The 24857-nt window shown below is 38.1% G+C and overlaps 2 protein-coding genes across 7 annotated transcripts in view; both read right to left on the bottom strand.

Moving 5' to 3' along the window:
- The window catches only part of baz2bb (bromodomain adjacent to zinc finger domain, 2Bb), a 54274-nt gene extending 40202 nt beyond the window's left edge, over positions 1-14072 (bottom strand). For 4 of the 6 annotated variants that reach the window (XM_028590823.1, XM_028590824.1, XM_028590826.1 and 1 more), the window contains exons 1-2: positions 13781-14072; positions 7551-7594 (exon numbers count right to left, since the gene is read on the bottom strand). The gene's annotated coding sequence lies outside the window, so the exon portion shown is untranslated. The remainder of the gene's footprint in view (positions 1-7550; positions 7595-13780) is intronic. The other 2 variants (XM_028590828.1, XM_028590829.1) reach the window with 1 other exon arrangement.
- Positions 14073-19082: 5010 nt separating this feature from the next.
- On the bottom strand, positions 19083-24838 carry cd302 (CD302 molecule). The gene is made up of 6 exons (XM_028592058.1): positions 24611-24838; positions 22393-22518; positions 21986-22096; positions 21004-21186; positions 20844-20864; positions 19083-20739 (listed from the first exon to the last, which is right to left on the bottom strand). Exons 1-6 carry the CDS (start codon positions 24699-24701, stop codon positions 20537-20539), a joined length of 735 nt encoding a protein of 244 aa, XP_028447859.1. The 5' UTR covers positions 24702-24838; the 3' UTR covers positions 19083-20536.
- Between the last annotated feature and the right edge of the window lie 19 nt (positions 24839-24857).

Genomic DNA, 24857 nt, shown 5'->3' with positions numbered 1-24857 from the left:
TCCAGAGGGAGGGGACTGCAATGGTGAAAAGCCCTGTCGCCCCAGGTACGGTGCATGGTCCTGAGTGGTGGGGAGAGGTGTGAGGTAGGAAGGAGCCTGGTTATGGAGGGCTTTGTGGGTGAGGAGGAGGACTTTAAACTGGATGCGTTGGGAAAACGGGAGCGAGAAGGTAGCAGAGAAGGTGAGTGATGGGCGGAGACGGGCAATGTTTTTAAGGTGAAAGTAGACCGTTCTGGTTATTTGGTTGATGTGGTTTTCAAAAGTGAGGTTGCTGTCGAAGATGACTCCCAGGTTACGTATGTGTAGGGATGGAGACAGGGTGTAGTTGTTGACAGTGAGACCGAAGTGATGGGTGTTCTTTGTGATGGATTTTGGGCCGATGAGGATATGGGTCGGAAGTTGGACATGGTGTCCGGGTTCAGACCAGGTTTCTTGAGGATGGGGGTGACTGACGCAGGCTTGAGTGTTGTGGGGACTCACCCGGAACAGAGAGAGGAATTGATGATTGTAGTGAGCGGGCCGATGGATGGTAGACAGGTAATGAAAGCTGCATGGCATCTTAATATCATCCTCCTTACAGAAGGAAAACAGCTTGCTTGTATAGGTAGTTCCATACATTACAACAGTCTCAAGTGTAGAGGACGCAGACCTTAAGCAAGCACATAACATTCAAAATCTGATTTTTGCACCAAATATACTGAAATGTGGAACATGCTGTTAAGTATTTGAATGGAGAGAAGAGCACATTAGTACGTGGCTAATGCCCAAAGGAAGCTGAGCGGCCAACCTTTATTTATGGCATGCTACAGATTTTCTCCTGCTGTGAAAGAAATATCAACCTAACTGACTGAAGTTACTACTAGTAATAATGATATACCATTATAATTATATTTAATGTTAATTAGACATTTAATGCAAAATTTTACATAGCATTTGGGTTGTAAGAAAATAAAACTATACTAAAAATACACATTATTTGGAAAGAATAAAGAACATAATGTCTCTTTGGGGTGGCATTGCCAGACCTTCCTTCACAGCGCTGCGGAGGAGGGTCTGGCTAGTCCACACAGCATTCCGGGATGGGAGAAAAACATGCTCTGGTTTATTGGCATTTCTTTAAACCTATTACAATTGTCATGGGCGGTGCTAAGCGCCGAGCGGAGCCACGCTGCAGCTGCTAAATAGCCTCGAGAAGGAACTTGTTTTGGTGGAACGTGTACGTTCAAAGGTTGTTTACACTGCAGAGATCTGAGGAGCAGTTAACCATAGTTCTCATAAATCCACCGGAGTTCAAAATTCCAACACAAAGAAAGCATAACGGACATCTGGCCGAACGAAGTACAATCCTGGAAGTGGAACGTCGAGATATGGACTAGGGTGGCAGTAGCTCAGTCTTTAGGGACTTGACTTGGGAACCAGAGGGTCGCTAGTTCAAGTCCCGGTACGGCAGTTCACCTCCTAGGCACTGCCAAGATGTGTAATATGTAAAAACAGAGTGCAAAATGTAATAATAAAAGTATCGCTCCTTCTTGTATCAATATAATGAATAATCTGAATACGGGGTAGGAAGACAACACTTTCTCTAAAGGACGCAACTCAAATCTAAAAATTTCCTCCGGAATATTCAGGCTACGTGAATACAATATGCATTTTACTGCAGGAGACAGTCAGTGTATAACAATGAGACCTGCTAATGAAATCAACCATGTAGCTGAAATACATACATATTAAACTGGGGTCTCAATGTCATTTGCTTTTTGCATCATTTGTTCATTGTCCTCATTTCTCCCCAGGTTCATTCAATATTTTATTCTGACTTAGATTTGTTTACAGCCAATAATAATAACTGCATACCACAGTTTTATTCTGTGTGCCTGTGTTATCTGTGTAATGAGAGGAGCCATTACCAAATTAATTTGCATAAACATGCTCACCGTAGCAAAATATCTATTTTGAGTCAAACAATGTTAATGAAAACCACTTGCCAAACTGAAGCCATGCGATATTCTCTACTTTGAGGAATCTCTTTCATTAGCAATGTTGTTTAAAGAACTGGAAGAAATCAGTCAAAAGCAATTATAATAATTCTGTAACAGCATGAAATGATTGGAGCTAAACAGCTGACATGTATATTGGTTTTGTATGTGTCAATCTTACAGGGATTTATTTTCTTCGGTGCTTAAAAAGGGTACAAAAACACAAACTGCTTTCTCATTATGCACTTACAACAAACATCAGTTTCATGATTACACATGCAATCTCTCTCTAAAAAGAAAAAACTGACATTTAAATCCTTTTACAATAGCTTAGTAAACAATGGAAGTGAGATAATTGATCATGTGCTAGGGGATCTCTTTGAGCGGCAGAAGGTCACCGCCCGCCAGCCGAGCCGATAGGGTAAATGGCGTTGATGCTCCCGAGCTGCAATTTTTCTTCCCTGACAAAGACTCCATCTGCCACCAAGCCATTTGCAGCCTTTGAGTCAGAATATCAATGATTTCCAACCATTCTACAACTCCACATTCACCTTGGTGTCACCTCTACACCCGTTTGAGCGCTGACACCACAGATCCTCTTTGTGAAGGTCCTGTAGGCTGCCAACAAAACTCTCATCCAGCTAAGTGGCATTTCTGCTGCTCAAGAACAGTAAGCATTTTATTATCATTGATAATATTAAAGCGTTTTGAGATATATGATCAAGCAGTTGCAAGGTTTGAGAATTTCTGGTTCTCTCTATAAAAGAAAAAAAAAATCCATGACCTTAAAATTAGGTAAGTCAGAAATTAAGCGTTTTTTCCAAAGACACACTGCAGAATCTTTATTTTGTGATGCACAATGCTGCTGTGTCCTGATGAAGTCAGGAAGAGACTAAAAATCCCTGTCGTTTAATGAAGACTTAATGTCATCAGTAAAAAAGGAACAGCAGGCACACAAGAAAATTGTATTTGCACACCTCAGAGACGCTCTTGCAGTCCTACAGTCTTCCAACAAGCTCCCCAACAAGCTCCCCAGCAGACCATGCCAGTGTTGTCCCAAAACCCAGGCCTGCCTGACCTCTCACCCCAGAAGAGAAACATACAGGCTGAGTCCGAAATTCCATACTAACATGCTATTTGGTAGGCTAAAAAACTGTATGTGAGATTTTAAAGAATTTGTTTGAAACCTTGGTATGAAACCAATAGTACACGAATTGCATACTATATCCGGTAAAATATTACATTATGCAATACTGGACACTGGCATAAATATCCCACAATTCTATGCAGTAGTAATGATAACATCAATAACAGACAAACAGACAGAAACCAAGGAGCTCTGTAATGTCAATAACGCTCTAGTTATTCACCTCTTTCAGTAATTTAAGCATTATCTGGCGATGCCGCTAGACCGGCATGGTTATGAGTCTGCAACGGGAAGGAGGATCTCAGGAAGGGACGTTGAAAATTACAGCTTAGTCAGCTTTAGTGCATCCAAAAAGATACACACTACTGTTTATTTGCACAAAAGTATGTTGAACGATAGTATACATATTTATTGAGTATGTAGTGCAGAGTATGTGTTTTTGGACACAACTACAGTAAATTAATAATTTAATTTAACTTTATTGACAACAATCTAGCCTCTGTGACTGCAGCTGTCTATGCTCCACATACTGTAAATCCATACAGCTGCCTCCACTGTGTTCCTATCTTACATTTTATATTACTCTATAAATAACATAATAACAGCACATAGGGAAAACAGAGAGTGTGCCTGAGCATCAGATTCAGCCAGTATACAGTATACGTCCACAAACATACATGTGTTGGTTTGCTGTGTAGCCGAGGAAGTTAGTAGCCTACAGTACAGCAGTTTGGTGCTTCTCCAAGTGGAAAGACGACACATAATTTTGTGCTAACTAGAAGGGTCTTACATACAACATACATCCTCTAAACATTCAACTGCCAACCAATCTACAAAACCATTTAGAAAACACTACTATTAAGCCCTACAGAAGAGTGCTATTCTATAAATCATCATTACGAAAACTAACGCTGCTGCTAAATTTCGCACCTTTGCTCTGTTTCCTCAGTCTGCCTTGATTCAATCAGACATGACTTTATCCTTCATTTAAGATAAGTTGATAGGACAGGTATACAGTCAACATCACTAACCATTTCTGTGACGTACTGTCATGGCAAAAATTCAAAAAGACTGACAGAGAATGTTCTCAAAATACCCAAACTACCAGACCAGGCTAACACAGAGACAACACTGGAGAAACGTCTGTGGAGAAATCTCCAGAAGCAAAGAGGTTTGCCATAAATTCTTTATTTCTGCAGCAACCTACACCTGTTTTTGCACTCCTTTTACATTCAAAGCAGGGGAAGTTTCCTTATGAGCCTTGTAAAGTATTACGTTTTCATGGTATCTGTGCAGGTGCAGAGCCAAGAAGAACATGCCACCTCAATAAACTGTGGATTGGTCATCTGACCTGACAAATAGTTTGACACGAGGCAGGATGTGTAATGTAAAGCTCATTAATCCCAAAAGACAACATGACATAATGTGGTTCAAGATTAGTATCCTACAGAAACACATTATGCACAAAATTAATGCTATTCTTCGAAGCTAAATATGTCTCTGTATTCATTAAACATCAGTGTGAATCTAGTGTCCATTCAACTAATACATCTCATAGTTGCATCATTCACATGAGTCTTTGATTTGTTCACATGAGTTCTTTCATCACTTTACTTTTCTTTCCTTCATGTACTGTATTTTAGTGCCCCTCTGGGCAGAACAATGTTGAGAGCAAAAGAAGAGTGGGCTCTCTGATATGCACCTCATAATATTACATAGCTACAGCTAACTCTGTAAAGCTACACTATTAACCTGAAGCACATAAATATAAAACAAAAAAAATAAATAGGGGGGAAACTGTTGTAGCTCAACCTCTCTCTTACAAAACACGCTAAATGATTATGCATGTAAAACATACCAATCACTAATGGTGACTGTATACCTAAAGCTGCCCTCCCTCTCAATTAAGACTGGAAACTATTTGGAAAAGTATGATACGAGTTTTGGAGGGATACCAAATATCTGAATATCAATAATGTGACTGGAACTGATGAATGACACTTCATACCAACTGAACCTAACAACATTCTGTAAACTTCTAAAAAAATAAAGAAATAAAGAAATTCACCAAAATAATTAAATTACCTTACTTATTCATTTAAAATGCAATTGTAAAACACAGATATGTTTATTGGTTTAGAGTTGACCTGATATCTTAACAGTAAGAGAGAACATGTCCTGCTTCACTTTGTATCCCTTAACAATTCCTCAGAAAAACATTTCTGCTTTGTCTGGAGCCAGACATGCCCTTTGTGTTCATTGTATCTCTATTGTGTTGAAGTGGAATAGAAATGAATGGCAGCACTGCCTGGCTTTTACTATGAAGCAGCTGCAGGCACATGGTGCACAATGAAGTGCTGATTTAAATTTATTTTTGCTTGATTTAAGTTAGTCTACGTCTCTCTGTATATGCGTTTTCTCCCTATTGTTGTGGTTTAATTTGAAACTTGCTCGGCAGGGTTGGACTACAGCTGAGAAAAATCCCATATCATTGTGTTAAGCAGAAATCAGGTAGGGACCCATTGTTGGAATCATATCATCGGTCTCAGTTATTACATTTTAAATCATAACTACATTACTCTTTTCACAAATTCTTTCTCAATTGGGTTTCCGTTTTCCCTCTATTATTTATTTACTCTTTCCCCTTTAGCAAAGGGAGGATGGGCTCACTGGTCACAGCTCAACAGTAACAGTTTTGTTGCTCAGTTTGCCTGGGCAACCAAATTTCCAATAGCCATGAAGAAATGTAAACTTTCATCTAACTATAGGAGGCAAAACAGAGTTGACAAACCGGGTAGTGCAGCTTAAACAAAGCTGAGAGATCGTTGCACGATGCACCGACTTTGAAATATGAACATAGTCACTCAACTTATTAAAACCACTGCCTACGACATCCTTATCAACAGCTGACTTCCTTCGACACAGCCAACAAACCAATCATATTGATCTGACAATGTTAAAGTATACATACACAGTATCAGTAAGCATAGTTTTGTGTGTGAATGTGAATGCATAACACAGACAGAGAGAGACAGAGAGAGACAGAGAGAGAGAGAGAGAGAGAGAGAGAGAGAGAGAGAGAGAGAGAGAGAGAGAGAGAGAGAGAGAGAGAATGAATGTTATGTAAAATATGTATCACTATTCTTGAAACCATTATTTATCTTTTATTAATAAAATATGCATTTAATGACTCAGGGCCATGTGACCACTGTGGAATTAATGTGCAGCAACCATTGTGTCATCTTCTGACAACCCAAAGCAATGGCTGGCTATAACTTTCCAACCCGGGAACTGTTTCTGAAACTTACTGTTGGGCTCTGCAGGCAAACTGAAGGTTACTCATAACTGCTATAATAAATCCTTGAGGGCTTCTACTACGCACAGATGAAAGAGAGAGTACTCAGGTTTAGAGATGATGGGATTCCTGTGGCGAGGCTCATTTTGCCATTGCCATTTCAACTCAGCTTGTCTGCAGCACTACAGATGACCTGTCTCTTTCCAGGGTCACTCACATAAACAGTAGGAGACTTTTTCCTCCAGCTCAGGAGGTGGCCGTGCACATGCCATAAATTTCATGGCACAAAAATCAGCATTTTTTTTGCTTCATAAAAGGCAAAGTGAGCGGCTCCACTCACCTTTAGGATTTTATGTAATGTTGAAAGAGTCGAGAAGCACAAAAGGAATCAGAGTCTAGCGAAGAAACAAAGGGGGGAACTTTGGATTCAACGCTAAGTATATGTGAGCACACATCCTTCCAGAAACAGTAGCATTGATCGCTAAACTGTATCTGAATAATTTCTTGTTGAAGATATTTCAATTGCAGCACAATTTTGATTTCATTTTAGGTTTGTCTGCTTTAAAACGTTGTTGATTTAGTGTGAGAAGTGCAATTGTCTTCATATGTGTACATATGTTACAATTTCTGCAGATGTGAATTTGATGTATCCACCACCTCTGTCTTGGGGCAATTTTTAATAGCAACCAGGAAACATCAACAACAAAGCAAAACAATAGCTCCAACCCCACCAATTACCCCTGTTTGGCTCACAGTAATTTATCCTAATACACCCCTCAGTCAAAAAAAGTTTTCTTCTCCCCCCAGAGATTTAAATAGGTTCTGAAGCTTTGACCCTCTAATTCTAAGAAAGACATTAATTAATTAGATGCACACAAAATGAGAGCAAAGTGTAATTCAGCACAAACTAATTTCATAAAGGAGGACTTTGTTAAATCTCAACCTAATTGGAAAATCCTAATCCTATACCTAAATAATACTTTAAAATGAGGGTTCCTGCCTTTCCATTCATACGTTACTTTTTCCAATTTAACAAAGCCAACTGGTTTTTCCCTTTACAGAATCAAGAGAAGCACTTCAAAGAGCATGGCAGAGATGGACAATGGGTAGCTGATGTAACCAGAACACTTACTTGTATGAGACTGTCCTCAGTTCGGTGACATCACTGCTCTGCACCTGAAACATGAGACAACAACAGTCAGATTTATTGCTTGATTTTATCGATCTACTCATTCAGCATCAGTCCTATCTGAAAGCTCTGTGAAAATGAAATAAAAATGGTAATATGGACCCCAAGGGGAGAGGAGTTATCCATTCTAAACATCAGCAGAAAATCTAACTCTTGATCCAAGAGACAAACCCAGGGCAATGGGACATGACAAAAACACTTGGCAGAAATTGGATTATGGTCAAGTAGGCTAAGTATAACAAGAGCAGCTACGTTTTGATTTTGCAGAAATCCAATGACCTTAGGAAACTGTATCAAATAAATGTATTTGATTTAAGTAGAAACTGAAACATTTTTTCCTGAAAAACACTCAAATAGCTTTACTGTCTTTATACATTAGGTTAACATCTGGGTAATCCACTTACTTTGTTAGGAATGTAAAGGAAATGGACTCTAAACCAGCTTCAATCTTTGAATCAATCCTAAATCACTTAAATAAATCTCAAGTCCTCAGACATCATTCAAAATAACTGACTCTAAGGTGTCTCTACAACCATAGGAGTTGTGTCATGGTCTTGTATAGTAACTCTGAACTAAATCAAACCTAACCACTGAACATACCATAGAACCAAAACCATTTTGAGCTCTATCGATAACAATCACTAAGGTGTTCTTAACTTCTAGATCATCACTAAGCAATTTGTCTTACTGTAAAACCACCCAGTTTTTCCATTTACATTCTCTGTACACTGCCCTTCTTTAAAAACTGTCCTCTTGAACAGCTAAAGGCTGTGATGTTATCCTCATAGTCTAGTTTAAAAGTGTCTGCAAGCCAACTAATAGTATCCATGTTAACAGGATACAATTAGAGGTTTTATTCACATAGAAAAGAAAGAAAACTACAGGCACTTGATTTTTTTTCTTGTTAAGAAACCTGTTCTGAATGTCCACAATGCTGTATTGGGGCTTTTTATGATTGTGATCAGGTTACATAAATCACAGAACAAGTTTTATTCTAGAGAGAAATATAAGAACACAAGATAATTATTTCCAGGTTGCGCTTTCCCTTGATGTTTTATTTTGAAAGGTTCATGTTTAAAAAGGAATTAAAATCCCCAACTAAGTCTTATACTAATGACAAACAAAAATGTATTGGCCACACCCTTACCCATTACTGTGAAGAAAAAAAACTTGTACTCACTTTATTAAAACTGTTTCGGTCCTAAATACCTGATGAGGGTACGAGGACCAAAACGGTGTATATTCAGGGCACAAGTGTGCAGGATTTTTGTTTTCCTCACAGTTACTATAGCTATACAAACTTTTTATGTTAGTTACCGAATCATATCCCACTACCAAAAAGTAAGAAACTAATTTATTAACTCAAATGGACTAACCTGAGCTTGCTTTAGGTCATCCAGTCAGTTTTTTTGGTTTGTCAGGTTTGTTTGGTTAAGTAATTGTAAAAACAATAATCTCTAATAATTATAACATATCTTAGCACCTTTACAGTATGCTGTTTTCTGAAGGGCCTCTAAGAACAATTCGATGCCTCATATAAAATACAACAGACTAAATACAACAGAGTGTTTAGAAAGCCTAACAAGCACATATTTGTTATGGTATGATTTTAGGAGATATTTTACTAAATCAGCTCTAAATATTAATAGTAAAGATTGGATGTCTCTCAGCTTACAAGCATGACCTCCTTGCTCTTATATCACTAGCAACAACACTTCAACAGGTCACCTTACAGTTCCATCTGGGTCATTTTGTAGTGTGAATCCCAGTGTAAAAGAGATTACTGTCTTCTACACTTTCAACTGTTTCAAGTGTTTCAATATCAAGAGGGAAAAAGGTCACTCTCTAGTTTCAAATAATTGGTTGTTGCAACCATCCTTTGAATTACTACAGGGCTGAGTCTCCTCAGGTTACTCAGCTGTCTATCTGGCAGATAATCACATTGGCCTCCCTACACAGGAAGCTGTTTACTAAGTCATGATAACTAACAGGTACCAAAAGCATGTTTTTTTTTCTTCTTTAGACATTTTTTTAGGCCTTTATTTGACAGGACAGCTTAGACATGAAAGGGGACAGAGAGGGGGAATGACATGCAGCAAAGGCGAGGACTGAGCCTCTGTAAATGGGCGCACGCTCTACCAGGTGTGCTACCCAGGCGCCCAGCAAGTTCTTTTTTCAAAGTCTCATTGACAGTCCTTGTGTAACATGATTTTAGAGTTTCAGCTTGCTAGTGAGGTCCGGATGAACATTGTGTTTGTTACGAGTACGACTGTAGCATCTTAATATTGGTTCTTCATTTCTTAATCTCAGGGGCAGTAGTGCGTCTTCCCTCATTTACCCCCAATGTTTTGCTAATGCAAAATTGAAGCCTTAACATAATTTGTGTGAAATAAGCAGATATTGTCAAATATTACAGTGGCTTCACGCTTGAACAATGTTGGGAGCACTCTCCACAATACAATTCACATCACCCGAGCCAATGTCATCAAAACTGGAGTGTGCATACATATGGTTGTGAGAGGTACCTTATAGAGATTATTTTTATGGAGATCATTTATGGATAATCTACTCCACCTGAACTGTGGATTATTTTTGAACCACATAGCTAAAACTATTAAGAGCATGTCAATAAAAGGTGTTTGTTTAAAATTGTATATATTCAGTGGTGAGGCTGTACCTTTATGCTGTTTCTTCAAAATAAAGTATGTGCATGCTTTATTAAGTACGAGACAGAGAGGCAATACTCTCATGGCATGCAAAGATGCGTGCCCACTGCCTGCGCAATGTCACATCATGGTCCGAAAAGAATTTAGTCAATTAGGTTCACTTAACCCTAGATTGTGGCCTTTTGCTGATTCAAACATTTTTTTTTTTTTCTGCCGTCCCTTATCAGGCCAGAAAATGTTGCAATGGTGCAAAAACTAAATATTTAAAAATGTGGCTGCAGCAGCATGCCTAGCGCAGCTTAAGTGGGAAATGTTTGTGGCAGCAGTGACCAGATTTTAAATGCAGAGGATCAATAAAAAGGGGGCTGCGGAGGCAAAGTCTTTGTGTGAGAGTGCAATGGTCTACAACAAAAACTGGACAAGAGGGTTTGTGTTGGTCCTGTAACTATCAGACGGAGAATTATGAATATGGAGACACTTCATTCATTCTCAGCTGTCCTGCAATTTCTGCAGCAAAAGGAGAAAAATACGTATCAGTCAAACAAATAGACCAGACCACTAGCATTTTAAACATCAACCCCATTTACACAGCAGGGAGACTTCAATCTCAGAAGCATCATTGGTTCAAATACAGCACTACGAAAAGCATCTCCAGGCGGAGAGAAAATAGATCAGGAAGATGAGCGAAAAAGAGTAATCTCCCTGACATATTCCTAATAATCCACCTCCCTCGTGCCGCTCCCCCCAAGCTCACCCAATCATAAAGTGTCAACACTGACCTACAAAAAGGGACTCCCGTCAAGCCTTACATGTTTAAAAACATCAATCACAGCAGACAAAGAGGGTACATTGAATTATACAGTATTAACCTTCAGGGCATGCATATAAAGACCATAGATTTATTTATGCTTGTGTGTTAAGAGCCTCTGCACTGTTCCTTACAGAAAGCTGGCTGCCAAATTGATGAACCTGCTCAGCCCTCAGCAGGAGGCCAGCATCTTTGATTAATGAGTGCAAACTTGTGGAAAGGGTATGAATAGGAGAGACAGGGTGAAAATGGACGAAAACATAATTATTAGCAGTACTATTTTTTTTTCCTTCGGTCCTTTCAAAAAGGCCAAAGGACAAGGGGGCACTTTTAAAAGAGCCAAAGGAATGTAAAAGGGGAACTTCTCATATTCTGTAAAAAAAACAAAACAAATGTTTAACGTCATCCCCACTTGAATTTAGGAGCACTGTGACTAATTTAGGAAAACACTAATCAGGTTACACCTAACAGTGCTTGGTAAACTAGGAAAATTAGATAGTAGACAACTTATATCTTCACTAGTAGCCCAAGTCTTGACCTTTTAGCACAAAAATCTAACAGAGTTGATGATGTGGTGTATTGAGAATGGAATTATAGTAATTATTTAAAGTTAAATACATAATTTGTATCAAGTCAATACATATCTTATTAATTATTTAGCAACCATGAACCTCATTTGTCTTTGGAGCCTGGAAATGCAATATTTTTTAACATTCAAATGCCAAGTTGCTGACACTTTTGATTTCTCAATGTTAAACGCTCATGTTAGAATCCAAGTATACAGCACCTCAACATTGTTGTCTCTGCAGAGGTTTTCAAGAACATGTGCTCTGAATAAATATGAGGCAAATTTAGTGACCTTCTACCTGTGTTTTGATTCATTGGCAGTTACTGGATGCATGCATAACACATCAAGGCTGTGATCTGATTTATCTCGACGCCTTGGCTACTGAAGCCACGATGGACTTCACCAGGAATAATGTTTACTGCCATGCCATTTTACTTAAGACTGTGTGTGCAAATGGCACACACAAGTTCAGTACTATCAATTATATATGTACAAGACAAATTAGCTTCACAGTTTAGCAAACACAAGATGCCTGCCAAAACAAACTCAATGACAAAAGTGAAATTTACACCATCAAAATAAGCTCTATACACTGTATGAGCCCAAGTGTTCACAAATCATCATGCACCACACACTCCTGTATAAATAGTGTGGCTGATGCTGTCATGACAAAGTTTGAAAGGGCCCATAACAAAACGTTGTGCTTCTGTGGCCTGTGTGTCTTCAGAATTGACAGAAAAGGGCACGGTGTCATTCAAATAGTGTTCAAGTTTTCTTAAAATTTAGAGTAAGACAAGTATTCCCAGCATAATGAAAACCACAGTACACATTCAAGAAATCAGGGCAATGTTAAAATACCCTGAATTCTACATTGGAAGTTAGGCATAGTCTGTGTTTTTGGCAGATTATTACAGCCCCTACACATTTTAAAAGCTGAATTAGGCCTACTAGGGCTAGGCCAAAGGTGTGACATGTCATCACAGGAAGAGAAAAGTGGTTGGATTGCAATTTCATAATATACCAGTTACTCAAGCAGTTTTGAAATTGCAGTTGCATAAATCAAACTCCAACTCCCAATCTTATTACATCTGTTTGGTTAAAATATTGCCTTCACTTTCAACTCCACAGAAATCAAGGTTGTAACGTTAACGTTTTCATTTAGATCTTTTCACCTCCAAAGTTTCATAACTTTGTTACAGATAACCACCGTTTAAATGGACAGCGCTCGTCTAATTTAAATATCCCAAGATGGCGATTGCTTGTTGTTAATATGAAAGCAGAAAAATGGAGGGTATTGTCATAATCTCAAAGGGCAAAATTTCAGCCCAGACCGCAGCTGCAGCATTAGCTGCGCTCTACTTTAAGAGGAAGCAACAAAAAGAGAAGATAGAGGGGGGAGACGAGACCAGCGGACAGCCACCGGCTTTAACACTCCTAACAAATCATTTCATTTTACGATAAAACATTAAGAAAGCCCACCTGTATTATATCCAGTTGTTTGATAATTTCATGGCATGTTGTCACACGAAGCTTGAAACCACAACAATTACACAGGCAACCAGACACTAACGTTACTTTGTATATGATTCACTCTAAGAGGCTTAAAAACCGAATATGTCTGACAAGCTAACTTATGAAAATGTATTTTTATCATCCTGTCCGGTAACGCACGGTGGATCCGCAGAGTGGATTAGCTGGCAACAAAGACAATATCCACGCTGCAAGGTAATGACAAGACTGAGCAGCACTGCCTGCCTGTGCCAAGTAACGTTACCGGTGTGACATGTTAACGTTAGTTTCTCAACTCTATGACCGAACATTCTTTCTGCGACCAAGTTACAAGTTTAACATGACAACAGTCATCTTCTGAAAAAAGTTTGGATCACCGACAGCCCAAAGCGCTGTAGCCTATCTCTACTATGACATTAACTTTTTTTGTATTGCCGTGTTGAACTCACGGAGCGGATAACGCTTCAATGAAGCAAGTGTAGGAAGGGATGCTAAAAAAAAAAATGCTTAGCTTAGCTGTTAGCTTAGCAGCCCAGGCGACAGAAATATGTTAAATGACAAAATAACACATGAACGTACGTTAGTTACGGAACCCACGAAGGTAGCAACTCTTAAAACTCACCTTATCGTCGAAAATCGCTGTATTCTGTATCGTTGTATTCCTTTAAAAAGAACAAAAAAAACCCCGAAATGGAATAACACTGTTAATTTACTTCCCAGTTTTGCGCAGTTTGAGGGATGTTGAAAGAGATGATTTGGTTAGTGTAAGTGAGACCGGGTGGGAGTGTGACTGAATGTGTTGGTCTCTAGTCGCAGATTGAACAGACGCTTTCCTCCCCTTCACTCCGAGCAAGTCAAGTGACGTCAGCTCAGAGCTTCTACAATGCAAACTTTTGTTCCTCAAAAACTGCAGCCAGCAAGTGCACAAACTCTCCTCATATCTGTATGATGAATGCAGCTGATATCCTCGAAATGTAGAACCACTAATTTACTACAAAAAAAAAAGTATACCATACATTAAATGATGATGCAGGCATTGTCAAAACGGTATGGCTATATTATTGCACTTCTCATAACACTTGTGTAGAGGTAGGTAAACTCTTTTACAAACAGGTGCATAAGTTTGCTTTCAATTTCCATCACATCCCTAGTGTGACAGTGAAAACCCACTATGTTTTTAAATTTTAAAATGCTACACATGTTCAAGGTTTATTTATAATGCTTTGCATTGATTTTAAAAAAGATAGCCTACTTAGCTATATGATCTGGTGTAATATTGTTTTTTTAAATTGATCATATGGGCAAAATAAGGTTTGAAAGACTGGCTATTTCATTTGGTGGTAGATTATATTGCACACATTCTCGTAGTTTTAATTAATAGCCGAAGGAGGCTGGCACAATAGGTCTTATAAATAATTGTATTCTTCCACATACTTAAACACTGCACCTGACACAGAGAAATCCATTCATCTGTCTTAAAGGGATCAGCTTTTTCACACTGCTAGACAGGGATTTTTTTTTTTTTTTTATGTAAATTATAATTTCCTTTTTCTGGACTCTTGTTAAAATTGTCTGAAAGTATGGACTGCTCAGATCAGAAGCTCGAAATGCGATAGAGAAACTATTAACAAGGCATTCCAACACATCCTGTTCATTTAATGAAGTGACTCCAGTTAGACAAGCAGTAACATCTGCTTTTTTCTCATCATTAAGCAAGCGTATAATCTGCAACAGGAAATGGGGTGCATTTTATCATTAAACTCAACAACAAACATTTACAACACAGTATTTAAAATAATGTAACAGTTTGAAACTGTATCACTGATGTGGACTGATGTAATACTGTAGATCCAGTGTTTAGATACTACAAATAATATATAGCTTTTGTATTGAATTATTATAAGATCAGGATTTGCCTGTTTCCCTAGAGGTTACAATCAAAGTAATGAGATGTTTGTGTTTAATTGGGTGGATGGATAGAACAACACTGTGTTGTCTTTTTTGAAAAATGTGTTTGTGTTTAGTGGATAGAATGGATTTCAGCTTTTGCCAAAGCACACTACCTCAAGTTGAGCTCATTGTATACAGTAATTTAGGCACAAAGGCATTCTTTCAAAAAAATCCTTTTACAAAGAAATGTGTAATTTAAAACGGGTTTATTTGCTTGTTCACAATCCCTTGTGCTCATTGATTTCTCTCCCCACCCCCGCCCCTAATTCTGTGTCATTTTAGATACTGCAGTCACAGGAGCTACTGACTGGACTGAGTGAAACACGCCTGGCTGGATGAACACACATAGTGAGAGGGGGGATGATTTGATAAATTTCTCACCCTTGCAAACAGGATACCTGGGATTTTAATTGTATTGGACAATCTTCATTAGAGAGAATGAGCGATGAGAGAGATCAGGGCAGTGTCACTTTCAAAAGCTTTTTCCAGCCATGTTTTTTCCACATTGCACAATCAAAATGTCAGCCTACCTTGGTCATTTGTAACATACTAAGTCACAGTCGATGGCTGCAATGCAGCAGCATGCTGGGGGAAGGGCAAACAGTCTGTCTCCTTTAAAGGGATTTTTAAAGAGTCTTGATTAGAAAGTATAATGAGATACCAAAGACACAGCAAAGATGATCTCTCTAGAGACTGATGGAAAACAAATTAAGATGGTGCTTTTGTTTTTAATTATTATTTTTCTATCAGTCCACAGAAAGCTCAATGGTACCTGTAAGGCACAGGAGTTGGACTCTCTGTCATTGATTTTTTTTTTTTTTTCTGACATATTTGAATAATACAGATTTTAATCATGTTAGCACACACTGATCCCTTTAACACCAATGCCTTCCAGCACTGCACATGCATTTGATTTAGTAAATGGCACAGTGTCTGAGCTAAAAAAACACATGGGTACATTCATCGCTTAAGTTTGCATCTGTGTGTGTGTGTGTGTGTGTGTGTGTGATATGCAGTTTAAAATGTATTACAGTGTTTTCAACAGTTCTGAGTTTACCAATCCCAAAAATCATGTGAGTTGTCAGATATAAAAATGAATCAAACTGTTCTTCTTACAGTGCACTTACAGTAGCTTTTTCGGAATGCTAAATTAATCATGAATGCAATGGTTTAAAAAAAAAATTATAGTTTTGCATCAAACGTGTAAATATGTGGCATTCTATATATTGTAATTGTGATAAAGAACACAAAGTCAGGTTTAAGCATTTATTTTACACATGCAAATTGTAGTGATTACTGTAGTCCTGTAGGTGGTGAAGAAGTGTAGTATGCCTGCCATGTATTGACGATGCAATAGAGTAGACTACTGTTTCTCTATAATGAACAGTCAGCAAGCAGTCATCTAAGTAGTGGCCTTTGTTTTCTTCTGTTAATTGAAGCATGTTCCAGGATAGTGAATGGAGGAGAAACATGAGATTTCCAGGACATGAGAAACAGATGCTCCACACTACCTTGGACAGACACCTTTCCCAGAACATGAATAGAGGATGAACTGAAGAGAAATAACTGATATATAGTAGAGTCCTGAGAAAAAGAGACATGGGATTGTGGTGAAACCACAAAGGCAGGAAAGAGTTCTGACTGATCTGACTCTCAGTCAGTGCTGTTTCTTATGTATTTACAAGTTTAGGACATTTTGAAGACTATTGTATTTTATTAACACATAACTTGATTAATTCTTAGGCTTGATGAACGTATGTCTCGCTTATTTTCATTCTAACTGTCATGCTACTGTATGTCATATCTTATTCATGCATACCAATGTCAAATTTTAACAACGTAGACCTCTTCCTGCTTTAAGGAGCGGTGTGGCAGATGTGTTCAATAAAATTGATGTGCTATTATTTGAGATAAAATAGGCCATTAGAGCCACTGTGATGAGACAACAGCCCTTCTGTGGTAATAAAATACATACAGTACATCCCAATTAAACAGAAAAGGTGTAACAGCATAAATCACTTAAGTTACAATCTGTTTGCAAAAAAATAAATGGTTATGCCTCAAAAGGTTAATCATAAATTAAAGTCAACCCCATTATTTCCAAAAAAATCAAATGAGGCATTTTAGTAGTGTTTTATTAGTGTTGACAATGAATTATCATACTTATAATTATCCTAATTATGTCTGTGCAGAAAAACAACCATTCTTTTTGCATTTCAATACACATTTTGCTCTGTAGCATTACAACAAATTACAAATGTGTGTAGGTTCAGCAGACCTTATACAATCTGATATCAGACTCAATTGCCATTTCGTTTTCTATTCTATTTGAATTGCTAAAACGTACACAAACCAAAGCTTACTCACAGCAATCAGCTACTGCCTCCTGAATAAATTACACTTTGCATGAGGGTGAATCACGCTTTGGTCTTGGGCAAAACTGAAACTTTGAAAACAAATATCTGCTGAAATCTAACTAATTAAGTCATTTTAAAAGGCCCAGTCTTTACATTTGAGGTGATAATTAATTAAGAAATGCATGAAAATCAGCATTTTGTTTCTTAACCATAATTTTTGATAATATAGGCCTATTTACTCCAGTGTTTACATTACAGTATACACAGTTTATACAACCATACAGTAAACAGACAGATCTGTCTTACCGACAAATGTGTCTATACAGAAATGTCATTATTTTCTAATCCCCTAAGTGTTTGGTTATCAGAAGAGGAACTTGTATCTATAACTTGAGAGAAGAAACAGTTTAACATATCCAACCAACCACACATAACCCCAGACTTACTGCAGCGACGGTCTTCTCCTGCAGGTCAGTCCCATTCTGCTGTTTGGACCTTCATCTTGCACGACATGTTAATTATTGGCCACCACAGCGAGTCTACATGACTTTCTTAATCATCAAGAGGACTTTCACCTCAGCTTAGAGACAAGATGCCCTTTCTATAACTTAACATCAGATCTTGTATTTCATGCACTATATTTAATGTGTTCATGTGTACAGCTACTTGTTGCCTCTAGAATTTAAAGTTAAGTTTAAGTGTGTCATAATTAGAAATCAGGGTTCTTGTAGATTATTGTTTAACAACAAATAGTCACACAACCATATCTAACTGATCATCTTCCATGTTTCTGGGCTTCATTAATTAGAAGAAAATCCCTTCCCAGCAATGTCAAAGGGAAGGGACTTGACAGAAATGTGATTCACTGTCCCACCTTGTGGCCAAATCTAGAAATAACCTGACATACTCAGAGGAAAAGGTTATTGTTATGGTTCTGTATTAACGTGCTTCATCAGTAAATGTTAATGGTCCACAAATGCCTTTCATAGCTCATAATAAGATGTTAAAACAACATTGAGAGAAAGTACTCAACAAAAAAGGCACATGCAGCCGAGGTTTAAAGATAATTTGTTAGATGACAGACTTCTTGGAAGTATAAAAATCGATGTGCATGAATAAAAAAAAATCATTTCCTGCCGACTTCTCCTAGTTCCGTTTCATCTCAGCACACGCTGAGATGTCAACACAGCCACTGGACATTTGGAGGGAGTGGCACTTTTCAGATGACAGTGATTTAGATATCCTTTCAGAACTAATTAGACTCCATCCCCAATTTTAGTGTCCTAATTAATCCTTCTTCTCCTCAATTATGCACTGACATATATATTTAGCAGAAATGTTCTATATAGATCACACACACACACACACACACACACACACACACACACACACACACACACACACACACACACACACACACACACATACACTAATGGAGAGTGATCATTCTTTTTTTCTCAATTTGCACATTTTTGACACTGCTGGACAACCCAAGGCTGGAAGGCAACATATTACTGGTATTATGTACTATTAGGTACTACTAGAAATACTTGCTGTTACTGCCTAATAGAACTTTCTGACTCAGATGGATTCAACAAAAGCAAAAACAAGCACTTCTTATAGTTACACATACTTTATTATGAAAACACACAGGGGCTCAGATCCTGCCAAATGAATCTCAAATATTGCACCAAACCATTTATGCTGTTAAAAGTGTACATAAGTATTAAGAGGGGTATTTTACACAATGTAATATAAGTATTTTGTCATCATTTTAAACTACACCCATCACATAGCCAAATATCAATTGTCTTTATTGCCACAGGAGGACTTACAGTATTTCCAACACCAAACTCATGACCACTCTCCTAAAAATAAAGCAATGATAATGCCAAGATTGGAATTCATGGGGCAGCAAGGAAACACAAAAAAATACATATTGTTCTTTTGCAGAGTAAATAAAAGAACGGGAGAACTGTGAATGTAGATTATTGTCATGAAAGCCACCTTGAAAATATCCTGGAATGAATGCAGACAGTTTCATCAGTGTTATGATTTCTAACAAAATTTAGCTTTACTGGTTATATTTTGGCAAGTCTCATACCTTGCCCCGATAAAAAGTGAAGCCCAGGACATTATGCAAGGAAACATGTCAGGACATTCTCTAGCAGTATTGGTTTAGGACAGCTTTCCATTTCAAAATGATATTTAACCTGGAAAAGAATCTGCTTTACAGACTATGCAAATCCACCTCACTGGCTACATTTACATGCGAAAATTTACGTGTGAAATAACAAGGCAATTGCTCAAACTCAAGCTGGGTTTTTGTTTGGATCAAGCTATTTACATGTCCCCTTGATAGCCTGCGATTGAGAATTCCTGTTTCTTTGAATACTGCTTAAAATGGACCACTGGTTTAAAAGACGAGCATTTACCAGGCAGTCAGGGTCTAACGGAAGCATGCGATTGGTTGCATTATGTGAAATGTAGAATCCAGCATTTTTAGAGCTTGATACACACTAGGGACTAAACATCAGGGTGTCTCACTCTCTGCTGCATCAATTGCCCATTCTTATTTCAATATTCCTCTTTTTAGTCCCTCAAGGTTTATGGCAATGCAATACTAAATCGCTGAGCATTTCTGTCTGCTCACAAAAAGTATGAAAGCTTTGCTCTTTATTTAATCCCTTCCATGAGCAATAGTTGGTTACTTTTAATATGCAAGAGAGAAATAATGATACCAAAGGTTATCAAGGAATGTGTAGTGCTTGATAATAATGTTACACATGACACGTAGACCAGGCTGCAAAGTTGCTGATGCACCAATCTCAAAAATGTACAGATGATTGTTCATTAGTGCAGATGACAAAAAAAAAAAAAAAAAAAAGCAGAAGCAGTGAGATGTTAATGTGCAACAGTGAGACGTTAGTATTCGAGTAAGCCTGACGTCAGTTTATACATTATTCTGAGTCGTGTGTAACGTGTTAACCCAAAACTATTTCAGTAACTGTTTTCTCTACCCAGTGAGGAGGGCCTGGTGCTTCCTGTTGTGGAACAGAGGGAAGGTTCTCCTATGGCACGCTGTCAGTCTCCTCAGCCTCCACCAAACAGGACCGGTCTGTGTCCAGGACTCGGAACGGGGGGTGGTACTCAAATGCCGTGAGGATAGTGGAGCCAAGGTTGTACTTATGCTGCAGGAACCAAATGACTGCTGAGACTCCCATGATAGCCACCACGCTGAGAATGACCAGGGCGGACAGCAGCGCGCTGGGTTCTGAGGAGAGCAAGTAACAATGCAAGGAAGGTCACTAACTATAAACACAAAATCACAGAGGAATATGTAAAGAAACAACAAAAACAGCTCAAAGGTCGACTTACTCGGTTTGGCTTCCTCTGCCTCTGAAAAGAAAAGAAAAAAACCATTGTGAGATAGGTGGAAAACAATTCAAACCATATTTTCTGAAGTCTTACTTTCAAAAGATCTGGAAGTTAAATAGCATACCAATAGGTCTTAAAAACATACAAACTTTTATCTTACTCTGATTTGTCTCACAGACCACTCCATTCTCTGCCTGTTCCAGGCAGCTGACATTTTCCCACTTTCCTGTGTTGCTGTGCAGAGCCACACATGTATCCAAGGGCAAGAGGTCTGACGAAGACAAGATGTCTTCCCAGTTACTGAATCCTACAGGTTGCTCACCGAACCACCTCATGTCCTCACCTGACAAGACACAACAATCAGTACTCCAGCATAATGGGCCAGAATACAGCCACTACCACAAGCAATGTCAACCAAATAATGGCGGAATTAATAGAGGCCCTTTTGCTTTGCCATTGATCTTCCTTCAGCATTCGCACAAATTACACTAAACTGTGTTACAACACAAAGTAATGTTGAAAGTAAATGGGTTTCCCTCCTTAGAATTTACACTAATTGATTTATTGTTTCTGGTAGCTTAGCGTCCCCGACGGTTTCACAAAACAGGATTTCCTGAATTGTGCCAGGATTTACAGACAATAATGCAAAAGACAGACCAGCTTTCAAAAGAAGCTAGCACTGGCAGAAAATCTAAATCAAATGCGTTTCAAGTAAATAGAGTAATAACTAAAACAAAGCAGACAAAAAAAAAACTGAAAATATCTAAGATAATTTTTGAGTAAAGATCATTTATCTTTACTCAAGTTAAGCTTTTTATGTCAAACTACTGTCTCCGAGGTAAAAAATACATTTTCACGCCTAATTCTTAAGCCGACATAGACAAGAAGTCCGAAAAGTTCTCAAAACTATGTAGATAAGTTAATAAAATGATCACTTATGATCAATGGACTTTGATATATAACACTTACAACATCTGAAACAAAACCCTTTAAGATTCAGTGTTGGTTTTCCACCTAGTTACCTCCAAACAAGTGTTAAACAAGTTATATTTGTTCCTTTCTGATTGCTATAGAGAATCAGAGTGTATTTTATGGAAGTGAGCCAGCTTCTTTTCACAGTCCTCCAGTCACATGATACTTACTGTTTGTGTCATAATACATTCCCAGCCACACGTTGACATTGTTTTTCCACACTGCTGGGCTATATTTAATGACAAAGTCATTCTCCTCAGCGCTCTGGATGGTCAAAAGCTCTAGAAAAAGCATAGCAATGTATGACATCAGAATCAGACACACAATCAGACACACAATCAGACACACAATCAGACACACAATCAGACACACACACAATCAGACACACACACAATCAGACACACACACACACACACACACACACACACACAATCAGACACACACACACACACACAATCACACACACACACACACACACACACACACACACACACACACACACACACACACACACACACACACACACACACACACACACACACACACACACACACAGAAAATAAAGTGTCTCAGGTACCAAATCCTTGGCAGAGTGTTTTTGCTCTTTCAAAAGTGTAGCTTTTGATTGTGTCTTCTTCTCCGTGGACAAAGTAGTAACATCCGCCTCCAAATGGTACCCAGGTGCGTCCGTCTGCAGGGCAGTCTGAGGAAAAACCATGGGACAACCCGGTAATGGAAAGATTTGGCTCCTGACCTATCTAGATTTCTTTTAGCTACAAAACATCAAATCCCCATTTTAAGATGCTGCAACAGCTTTGCATCATGTTTGGTTGGATAGTTGATACTACAACCCCCAACAGACTGTACATGTCTGTACCTTGTTGGTTAGTTTCAGCTTATGACCACTGTTCCTCTTTATCAATGTAGTTTGTGCCTGTGTTTGGCAAATGGGGTCATGCTTTCCTACTAGAAAGTAGTCTGGTAGAAAATTTCTAGACTGTTCCACTTAGTGTTTTACTGCTGCACCTGTTATTTGGGATCAGATTATTTTCCCCTCTATGGAGCTCTGTTGTTAAGTCTCAAGCAGTGGTGGAAGAAGTACTCAGATCTTTTACTTAAGTAAAAGTAGCAATACCACAATGTAAAAATACTCTATTACAAGTAAAAGTCTTGGATTATAAATCTTACTTCAGTAAAAGTACAAATGTATTAGCATCAAAATACACTTAAAGTACCAAAAGTAAACATACTCATTATGCGGAATGGCCCATTTCAGAATGATTCATACAAGATTGCTGGATTGTAACTATTGATGCATACATCACTTTAATATTGCAGCTGGTCAAGGTGGAGGTAATTTCAACTACAGTACAGGCCAAAAGTTTGGACACACCTTCTCATTTAATGTGTTTCTTTATTTTCATGACTATTTACATTGTAGATTCTCACTGAAGGCATCAAAACTATGAATGAACACATATGGAATTATGTACTTAACAAAAAAGTGTGAAATAACTGAAAACATGTCTTATATTTTAGATTCTTCAAAGTAGCCACCCTTTGCTTTTTTTGATAACTCTGCAAACCCTTGGTGTTCTCTCAATGAGCTTCATGAGGTAGTCACCTGAAATGGTTTTCACTTCACAGGTGTGCTTTGTCAGGGTTAATTAGTGGAATTTTTTCCCCTTATTAATAAAAAAGCAAAGGGTGGCTACTTTAAAGAATCTAAAATGTAAGACATGTTTTCAGTTATTTCACACTTTTTTGTTAAGTACATAACTCCATATGTGTCCATTCATAGTTTTGATGCCTTCAGTGAGAATCTACAATAGTAATGAAAATAAAAAGGAAACGCATTGAATGAGAAGGTGTGTCCAAACTTGTACTGTACATGTGTATATTATATGTAGCGTCATCTATAATAATAATATCATAATGTATCAGTTGATTTATATGTTGTATTAATAATCAGAATTTGCAGTAAATATAGTTACTAAAGTTGTCAGACGGATGTAGTGGAATATAAAGTATAACATTTAGCTTCTAAAATATAAATTGGAGTAGAAGTATGAATTAGCATAAAATTGAAATAACATTACTCAAGTAAAGTAACGTTCCAGTACAAGTCTCAAGGCTCAAAATTGTACTTACAGTATTAAGTACAGAGTAAATGTACTTACTTAGGCTACAATCCAACACTGGTCTCATACACTATTTTACACAAATGTTGCTTTAATCTGAGAGGTCTCATCTTTGTAGCAGTGTTTTAAGTGGCACTTTACAGTTAATACTTTTCCAGTTAGTATCCCTTTTGATTGGCAACATCGCTAGTCATTCCTCCACATGACGTTACCGGGCCAAATGAGGCACCTTCAGGCAACATCTAAAAAAATCTGCCTTGAAATACACCCACCCCTAAAAGGGAAAACACGGGTTTTACATTTGTTTTATTTGCTTGTGTGTTTCGCAACACAGGGAAGCACACAACTTTACGTGACATGTCAAGCTTGATTCATAAGTTATGTTGCCATATGCAAAACAACAGCGTCGACATTCAGTGCAACAATTGGTTTGCTAACAGTGAAACATTGTATGGTCTAGTCAAGGCTACTGAAATCAGACACAAAACAAACATAAATACAAAGTACAAAGAGTTAAGGGCACTTGGTGTAACACAGGCCTACGCAATGCTAATTTAAACGGGTACGTGCGTACAACCGTAGCTAAGCATGCCATGCAAAAAAGAGATCACGTTCATTTATGTTGGAGTGGAGATTTCAGATTAAAACTCTTACCTCCCGTTATACCCAACTGCAACTGAACACACAACACAAAGACACAGCATAACGATGATAGGTAACGGTGATTTTTCTCCAGTGACTCCATGGCAGCGAAGACAAATAATCACGTACCACCAAACTACTTTTCTGACAGTTGCTCGACTCTAGTGTCAGCGTCAGCAGCAGCAACGTGAGCGAGATCCCACCCACACAAACACACAGTACAAAGGCTCACAAACATGGCCTCAACACTAACACTAAT

The sequence above is a fragment of the Perca flavescens genome, chromosome 11, assembly GCF_004354835.1.
Source record: "Perca flavescens isolate YP-PL-M2 chromosome 11, PFLA_1.0, whole genome shotgun sequence".
NCBI classification, from domain to species: domain Eukaryota; kingdom Metazoa; phylum Chordata; class Actinopteri; order Perciformes; family Percidae; genus Perca; species Perca flavescens.
This window is presented reverse-complemented; position numbering and strand designations above follow the sequence as displayed.